This window comes from Salmo salar, chromosome 13 (genome assembly GCF_965601325.2).
Source record: "Salmo salar chromosome 13, fSalSal1, whole genome shotgun sequence".
In the NCBI taxonomy this organism is placed as follows: Eukaryota; Metazoa; Chordata; class Actinopteri; order Salmoniformes; family Salmonidae; genus Salmo; species Salmo salar.
The window spans coordinates 112,627,939-112,637,730 of record NC_138303.1 but is presented as its reverse complement, the minus strand read 5'-3'; the positions used below and the strand labels follow the sequence as shown (position 1 = coordinate 112,637,730).

At 44.0% G+C, this 9,792-nt stretch overlaps 1 protein-coding gene across 1 annotated transcript; it reads right to left on the bottom strand.

The window, feature by feature from the left end:
- Positions 1-152: 152 nt before the first annotated feature.
- Positions 153-3,398, bottom strand: dnajc25 (DnaJ (Hsp40) homolog, subfamily C, member 25). Its single transcript, NM_001141337.1, is given in 4 exon segments — positions 153-375; positions 1,504-1,974; positions 2,175-2,327; positions 3,076-3,398. Coding segments are annotated over 4 exon segments (1,044 nt in total). The 5' UTR covers positions 3,373-3,398; the 3' UTR covers positions 153-252.
- Positions 3,399-9,792: the final 6,394 nt, after the last annotated feature.

The following is a 9,792-nucleotide window of genomic DNA, read 5'->3' as shown; positions in this document are numbered from 1 at the left end:
CAAAGATGATTGCCTGCCGGGACAACGACTCCTGTTGTTAGGGCTGAGACATGAGCATCTCATCATTATATAAAGATCTCTGCCCCGATAGAATATCTCTGAAAATAATGTTACTGTTCCAAACAAACAGACATTATTGTTAAATCGTCTGTATAAACATCATCAGTGGATTTATTCACAAATACACAGGTATACAAACAGTGTGACTGTATAACAGGCACAAGTCAGGTGTGATTATTGATAGGCATGTTGTCAATCGTCAATAAAAGTGAGTCGCCCGGGTCCTTCATTCTTCATCCACCGTCGATACCTCTTCCACCTGGGGTCCAGGGCCATCTTCGTCTTCATCTCTTCCTCCTCCTCCTCCTTGTACACCTGTACAACAACAGTAAACAATAGAACTATAGAAACACATTCAGAAATCATTTGGGGGTTTTTAAATCTGTAAGCATTTCCCATTATTGTCAGTCTGTTTCTGTCCCCCCCCCCCCCTTGCCAAACACGGAGTTGGCAAAACATCTATATGTTGTAATCTACATCGTAATACATGGTGCAAAGCTTCACACTGCTACAATTACTACAACTATACTATTACAACTACAACTATACTACTATAAATATCCCTCTACTGCAACAACTACTACAACTATACTATTACAACTATACTACTACAAATATCCCTCTACTACAACTATACTGCTACAACTACTACAACTATACTATTACAACTATACTACTACAAATATCCCTCTACTACAACTATAGTGCTACGACTACTACAACTATACTATTACAACTATACTACTACAAATATCCCCCTACTACAACTATACTGCTACAGCTACTACAACTATACTATTACAACTACAACTATACTACTACAAATATCCCTCTACTACAACTATTCTACTACTATACTACTACAAATATCCTAATACTACTACAACTATACTACTACAAATATCCCTCTACTACAACTATACTACTACTACAAATATCCTAATACTACTACAACTATACTACTACTGTTACTAGCTACTACACCTATACTACTACTACAGCGTTACTACTACAACTATACCAGTGATACTACTACTACTATAATACTACAACAACTTCTTCTGCCCCCCCCCCACTACTACTACTACTACTACTACCACTACTACTACCACCACCACCACCACCACCACTACTACTACTACCACCACCACTACTACCACCACAGACCTCTAGTTGTCTTTGATCCAGAGTTGCCTCTCCAGTAAGGTGTCTCTCTGCCCCCCCACCACCACCACCACTACTACCACCACCACTACTACTACCACCACCACCACTACTACCACTACTACTACTACCACTACCACCACCACCACTACTACTACTACTACTACTACTACTACTACTACTACTACTACTACTACTACTACTACTACTACTACTACTACTACTACTACTACTACTACCACTACTACCACTACTACCACCACTACTACCACTACAGACCTCATAGTTGTATTTGATCCAGAGTTGCCTCTCCAGTAAGGTGTCTCTCTGCTCCTCCTCCAGACTGTCAAACTGAGACTGAGACATCTTCATGTTCTTCCTGATGATGTACAGCTTCTCCTGGTCTCCGTATTCCTCTCTGCAGATGGTGAACCGGTAGGTCCACTTACAGTACCAGACCACATAGGCACACAGGAAGTAAGGGAACAGGACAATCTTACAGAGTAGGATGTCCAAGATTTTAGGTTTCTGGTAACCTCCCTTAATGTCAATCTTGTTCTTGATGATGTCACGGATGATCTCTTCTTCCTGTTCCCGGATCTCCTCTTTGGACCGTCGGTTCTTGCCCTTCTCTTTTGTCTTGTTCAGGAGACCCAGCTGCTTGGCTATCTCTGTGGCCTGGATACGGTACCGGGGGACCGTTGATAGGTAGGCGATGGCTTCAGCGTAGCTGGCCCACCAACTGTAGTACTGAAGGAGGAAAACGGTTAGAATGTTTCCCAAATGGCAACCTATTCCCTATTCAGTGCCCTTCTTTTGACCAGAGCCCTATAGACATGAAAAAGGTTGCCACATGGGACTCTTTGGTTTTAGTGTGGAAACAGTTTCTATTGAAATAAATATTTCATTTAGCCAAGTGACTTTGAGAATACGTGAAGATACGACTGTACCTGAAAGATTGATATAGCAACCACGGTCACCAGAATGACAATCCGTACGTCCACTTTAGGTGCCAGTCGTCTCCTGTAGTAGGTGTAGTAGTGGCTGTAGTACTCTTCAGGGTTGTCCAGCATGTAGTCATAATCTCTACGGGAGTCTTCATCCTGATACACAGGAGGAAATGGGTCTTATCTTCACCTTCATATGACAAACGATTACGACCACTAGATAACAGGCCTAGTAACAACACAAGTTACAAGAAGATTATTAAAATATATATATATATATATATATATATATATATATATATATATATATAACCTTTATTTAACTAGGCAAGTCAGTTAAGAACAAATTCTCATTTACAATGACGGCCTACCAGGGAACAGTGGGTTAACTGCCTTGTTCAGGTGCAGAACGACTGATTTTTACCTTGTCAGCTCGGGGATAACCACTAGACTACCTGCCTCCCCCTCTAACCACTAGGCTACCTGCCCCTTATCAGAATGATTTACATCTGTATGTATATATCAAGCATCTCAGAGTAGGAGTGCTTACTGAGGATCAGTTTTGCCTTTTAGATTACAACAAACAAGAGAATATGGCCATGGGGGGGTCCTGATCAGCACCCCCACTTTAAGAAGCAGGACAGACATACCTGCTCTACCTTTCTCAGGATACTACTACTGTAGCTACGTGAAAAGGGATGATGATACTGATCACTTTACTGTGAGTCTCTTCAGATCTACGGAGTAAATAGTCATTGACAGTATTGGTATATTATAAACCAAAACCGTTCAAATTGACTGCGGGCCTTTGATTCAGAGGTTAGAGAAAAGTGGCACATTGGCAATACAACATAAGTTGACGGCTGAAGAAATGGAGGTCTATCTGTCTGGTTCCTCCACTTACCTTCAGAGTTTCATACGCAGTTGCAATGAGCAAAAATTTTTGATGAGCACTTTCACGTGTCTCGCCAGCAAGACTTGAAAATCTATCTGGGTGATACTTTCTGGCCAGCTGTCTGTATGCACGACCTATGTCGGATTTCACCGCTTCTCTCGGTACTCCGAGTACATCGTAACAAATCTCCGTGCCACAATAAAGTCCCTCGATAAGCGCCGTGGCAGAGGGTATGAACCCCCCCAAAAAGAATAAAATGCCTATCCATTGACCAAAGTGTCGCCCAGTCTCCATGGGCGCAGCCATTTCACTCTCGTCACAAGTTCTTCTTCGTGTTGCTTTCGTGCAGACTAGACGTTATGTTGGGTATTGCTGCCTGTCGCAGTTTGGAAAGTGTACTGCACATTTATTCACACAAAAAAGAAGGGGAAGAGAGTAATTACACCGCTATCTAACCTAGAGTGACCACATTTCCCATATAGTACGGGACAGTCCCGCAACCAAACAATCATGTCCCGCATTTTATAAACATATTCAAATACCACAAAAGATAAGTCGATTTCTCCCGTATTTCAGTCAGATATTAAGACCTGTGTCTTGCAGTCACGTTGCGCGTATGAATATCTATAAAGATGTGGCAGAAATTTGACCAACTGACTTGTTGGAAAGGTGGCATCCTATGACGGTGCCACGTTGAAACGCACTGAGCTCTTCAGTCAGGCCATTCTACTGCCCGTGTTTGTCTATGGAGATTGCATGGCTGTATGCTCGATGTTATACCTGTCAGCAACAGGTGTGATCATAAATAGCCGAATCCACTAATTTGAAGGGGTATTCACATACTTTTGTACATACAGTGCATTTGGAAAGTATTCAGACCACAAATTGTTACGTTACAACCTTATTCTATAATTGATTAAATCGTTTTTTCCCCTTCATCAATCTACACAATACCCCATAATGACATCACAATACCCCATAATGACATCACAATACCACATAATGACATCACAATACCCCATAATGACATCACAATACCACATAATGACAAAGTAAAAACTGTATTTTTTTGGTGTGCAAATGTACATATATGAAAAAATTATATTACATTTACATAAGTATTCAGACCCTTTAATCAGTACTTTGTTGAAACACCTTTGGGAGCGATTACAGCCCCGACTCTTCTTGGGTATGACGCTACAAGCTTGGCACAAATGTATTTGGGGAGTTTCTTCTCTGGAGATCCTCTCAAGCTTTCAGGTTGGATGGGGAGCATCGCTGCACAGTCTTTTTCAGATCTCTCCAGAGATGTTTGATCGGGTTCAAGTCCGGGTTCTGGCTGGGCAACTCAAGGACATTCAGTGACTTGCCCCGAAGCCACTCCTGTGTTGTCTTGGCTGCGTGCTTAGGGTCGTTGTCCTGTTGGAAGGTGAAACTTCACCTCAGTCTGAGGTCCTGAGCGCTCTGGAGCAGGTTTTCATCAAGGAACTCTGTACTTTGGTCCATTCATCTTTCCCTCAATCCTGACTAGTCTCCCAGTACCTGCCGCATGATGCTGCCACCACCATGCTTCACCGTAGGGATTCGTAGGTTTCCTCCAGACGTGACGCTTGGCATTCAAGCCAAATAGTTCAGTCTTGGTTTCATCAGACCAGAATCTTGTGTCTCATTGTCTGAGAGTCTTTAGGTGCTGTTTGGCAAACTCCAAGCGGGCTGTGATGTGCCTTTTACTGAGGAGTGGCTTCCATCTGGCCACTCTACCATAAAGGCCTGATTGGTGGAGTGCTGCAGAGGTGGTTGTCCTTCTGGAAGGTTCTCCCATCTCGGTCACCTCCCTGACCAATGCCCTTCTCCCCCAATTGCTCAATTTGGCCGGGCAGCCAGCTCTAGGAAGTGTCTTGGTGGTTCCTAACTTCTTCCATTTAAGAATGATGGAGGCCACTGTGTTCTTGAGGACCTTCTACTTCAAATCAGTGTAGATGAAGGGGAGGAGACAGGTTAAAGAAGGATTTTTAAGCCTTGAGACAATGGAGACATGGATTGTGTATGGTGTGCCATTCAGAGGGTGAATAGGCAAGACAAAATATTTAAGTGCCTTCGAACAGGGTATGGTAGTAGGTGAACTGCAACTTTGCTGGGTTTTCCAACACTCAACAGTTTCCCGTGTGTGTCAAGAATGGTCCATCACCCAAAGGACATCCAGCCAACTGGACACAACTGTGGGAATCATTGGAGTCAACATGGGCCAGCATCCCTGTGGAACGCTTCATGATTCCGATGAATTGAGGCTGTTCTGTGTGGCAAAGGAGAGGGGGGGGGGACTCAATATTAGGAAGGTGTTCCTAATGTTTTGTATAGTCAATGTATAAACCCTGGATTTCTGACGTTATGTATTGGAGGACACCGGTTGGCCATATTGACACTCCCCAATAGGAGCAATCCTCCACAGATGGGTTGGCTGACAGCGTTGCCGGGAAAGCCGTGCTTTATGACGCTGAACGACCAGATCGCTAACAACAATGACAAGAGCTGTCATGTGGGGAATCATAGGTGGCTCTTTTACATTTTTTTTTTTTTTTTTAGATAAAACTTGATAATTTTGATCATTTAAAACTAAATCTTGTTCTTGATAATACAGTCAAAACAAGACGTGTTAACGATGTATTTGAGAGACATGTGCTCACTGTGCAAATGTATTTATGTTTTCAATAAACATTTCGGAGACTAAATATTGTTTAGGCCTACAATGTTGTCAACAATCTAATCCAACCTGTCTGTTGTGGCCCATAGTTGTGCCCGAGTCGGTTTTGGTCGCTAAACAACAAACTCAGCTATAAAGGAATGTGAGGAAATTCTACAGTATTTCTATGAAATGTTTCAAGGACAAAATTACAGGCATTTTTTGTTGTTGTGTGTGTTGGGGACAGTAACATTAGTAATCTCTAGAAAAATATATACTTTAAAAACAGGGGTTCTTAAACTTTTTCAGCCTGGGACACAAATTATAAATGCTGTGTTTTCCTGGGACCCAAGCTTAGGAAAATATGAAACTATTTGTAAATATCGGTACATTTCATTGCCCTTATGCCTAAACAAACACAAATAACAATGAAATTAAATATTCATATAAATATATATATTAATGTTTACATTCCCCCATTAAAAACACTCTTACATATCTGTCCAGGTTGGAAGGGTTGCTGTTAAAATACAATAAATAATTTTCACTCTGAACTGGAATAAACGGATTGATCACATCACACAGATGAATAACAGAACAGAGACAGGCTTTTTGGAAGTTCCACCCTAAATAACAGTACAGATGACAAAATGATCAGGCCTCCTGTACATTTTACTGTAGAAATGATCAGGCCTCCTGTACATTTTACTGTAGAAATGATCAGGCCTCCTGTACATTTTACTGTAGAAATGATCAGGCCTCCTGTACATTTTACTGTAGAAATGATCAGGCCTCCTGTACATTTTACTGTAGAAATGATCAGGCCTCCTGTACATTTTACTGTAGAAATGATCAGGCCTCCTGTACATTTTACTGTAGAAATGATCAGGCCTCCTGTACATTTTACTGTAGAAATGATCAGGCCTCCTGTACATTTTACTGTAGAAATGATTGTTGAAAGAAAAATCTAGGTTGGAACTGTTGCTGTTTAAAATACAATACATATATTTTATTCTGAACTGGAATGAACTGATCGATCATATCATACAGATGTAGAGCAGAAAACACACACACGCACACACAGTCCTGATGAGAAGTGTGTGGCTCGTTGAAGTCTTCAACAAGCATGACTATTCTGGGCTCAGTTTTTAACAGCGCAACACTGAGGCCATTTCTGTAGTTTCTTTAATTATGTCAGAGTTGATAACCCTGATTCACATAGATATGTGGTGCCAAACTGGATCAGAACATCTACTGCGTTCTCAGTGAGACCGCTTCCCGCTGTAGAACCCAGAACTGTGGGAGTGGGTTCTCAGTGAGACAGGAGACCGCTTCCCGCTGTAGAACCCAGAACTGTGGGAGTGGGTTCTCAGTGAGACAGGAGACCGCTTCCCGCTGTAGAACCCAGAACTGTGGGAGTGGGTTCTCAGTGAGACAGGAGACCGCTTCCCGCTGTAGAACCCAGAACTGTGGGAGTGGGTTCTCAGTGAGACAGGAGACCGCTTCCCGCTGTAGAACCTAGAACTGTGGGAGTGGGTTCTCAGTCAGACAGGAGACCGCTTCCCGCTGTAGAACCCAGAACTGTGGGAGTGGGTTCTCAGTGAGACAGGAGAACGCTTCCCGCTGTAGAACCCAGAACTGTGGGAGTGGGTTCTCAGTCAGACAGGAGACCGCTTCCCGCTGTAGAACCCAGAACTGTGGGAGTGGGTTCTCAGTCAGACAGGAGACCGCTTCCCGCTGTAGAACCCAGAACTGTGGGAGTGGGTTCTCAGTCAGACAGGAGACCGCTTCCCGCTGTAGAACCCAGAACTGTGGGAGTGGGTTCTCAGTCAGACAGGAGACCGCTTCCCGCTGTAGAACCCAGAACTGTGGGAGTGGGTTCTCAGTGAGACAGGAGACCGCTTCCCGCTGTAGAACCCAGAACTGTGGGAGTGGGTTCTCAGTCAGACAGGAGACCGCTTCCCGCTGTAGAACCCAGAACTGTGGGAGTGGGTTCTCAGTCAGACAGGAGACCGCTTCCCGCTGTAGAACCCAGAACTGTGGGAGTGGGTTCTCAGTCAGACAGGAGACCGCTTCCCGCTGTAGAACCCAGAACTGTGGGAGTGGGTTCTCAGTGAGACAGGAGACCGCTTCCCGCTGTAGAACCCAGAACTGTGGGAGTGGGTTCTCAGTGAGACAGGAGACCGCTTCCCGCTGTAGAACCCAGAACTGTGGGAGTGGGTTCTCAGTCAGACAGGAGACCGCTTCCCGCTGTAGAACCCAGAACTGTGGGAGTGGGTTCTCAGTCAGACAGGAGACCGCTTCCCGCTGTAGAACCCAGAACTGTGGGAGTGGGTTCTCAGTCAGACAGGAGACCGCTTCCCGCTGTAGAACCCAGAACTGTGGGAGTGGGTTTGCCTCAAAAATCATCTCGCTTCAAATCAGTTTATTCCAGTCCAGAATTCTCATTATTACTTGTATTTTAACAGTAACAGTTCCAACCTTGACTAGTTTTCAACAATCATTTCTACAGTAAGATGTACAGTAGGCCTGATCATTTCTACAGTAAGATGTACAGTAGGCCTGATCATTTCTACAGTAAGATGTACAGTAGGCCTGATCATTTCTACAGTAAGATGTACAGTAGGCCTGATCATTTCTACAGTAAGATGTACAGTAGGCCTGACCATTTGTCATCTGTACTGTTACCTAGGGTTGCACCATCAGTAACTAGCTAGCTTGCTGTGGCTAATGTTAGCCATTAGCTGTGTGATTTATAAGACCAGGGGATTGTTTACATATACTATTATGAGAGATAGTACTGCCTTATTTCTGCTTATCATCACCTGTTATAAAGTGACAATGCCTTGCTAGCTGACTTATTTTTCCACAGTGGAAGCCGTTTCCTGAATCATTCTGCCCAGTTCTGAAAGAACTCCTTGGGTTTACCATCATACTGTGGACGTTTTGTCAGGACTTGTCGTTTTATTAATTTGTTCTGTTTTGAGACTCGTTACTAAAGGTTATGCACTTCCGTTACTAAAAGGTTATGCACTTCCGTTACTAAAAGTTACGCACTTCCGTTACTAAAAGTTACGCACTTCCGTTACTAAAGGTTATGCACTTCCGTTACTAAAAGTTATGCACTTCCGTTACTAAAGGTTATGTACTTCCATTACTAAAAGTTAAGCACTTCCTGGCGCTCCTCGTTATTTCTCAGTTTGTATGAAAGAGAGAGAGAAACTCATCGCTGTATTTGCTTTTCATAATTGATCTGAGTCAGAACTTGTGGCTAGTGTGAGTCCATTTGATGCCGGCGGTGAGTGATGGCGAGTCGGTGACTGACAGGGCATCATCTGCTGCTGAACCACGGCGCTGAGTGCGCAGATCTTCAACCAAACCGCAGGGGGAAAAAAGATCTGGTGAACCGCGAACCACACGGGCATCTCCCTCTCACACCGCCGCCGAGCAGAGACGCCGCCGCCGCCGAGCAGAGACCGCAGACGTTTACTCTGACCCACCATTAACACCCAAACGTTAATAAAGCCGCTTTAAAAAAGGTTGACTCAGCGTAATGACGTCGCCACCAGCAGCACCGTAAAAACGTCGCCCAGTCACACAGAGAGAAAGGGGGAAACCTCGTCATCTGCACAACAACGTGTTCAATTGAAATGTCTTCCGCATTTAACCCAACCCCTGTAAATCAGGGGGGTTTTGGGGGGGGGGGCTGCCTTAATCTACGTCATCGGTACCAGGGGAGCAGTAGTTGTTGAGGGTTAACTGCCTTGTTCAAGGGCAGAGCGGCAGATTTTTTCACACCTTGTCCGGTCGAGGAATCGAACCAGCAACCTTTCGGTTATTGGCCCAACGTGCTTAACCGCTAGGCTTTCTGCACAGGGTCACTTTACACTCTTACAGGTGTCTGTAATAAAAATAAAAATGTGCCAAAAAACAAAATACATAGTTTTACAATGATGGGGGGGGAGAGAGAGCCAAGATGGAGGTTCGATGGCTTCGACACATCGCCCTCCTATCAGTATGTACCAATCACTGATTACCACCGATGG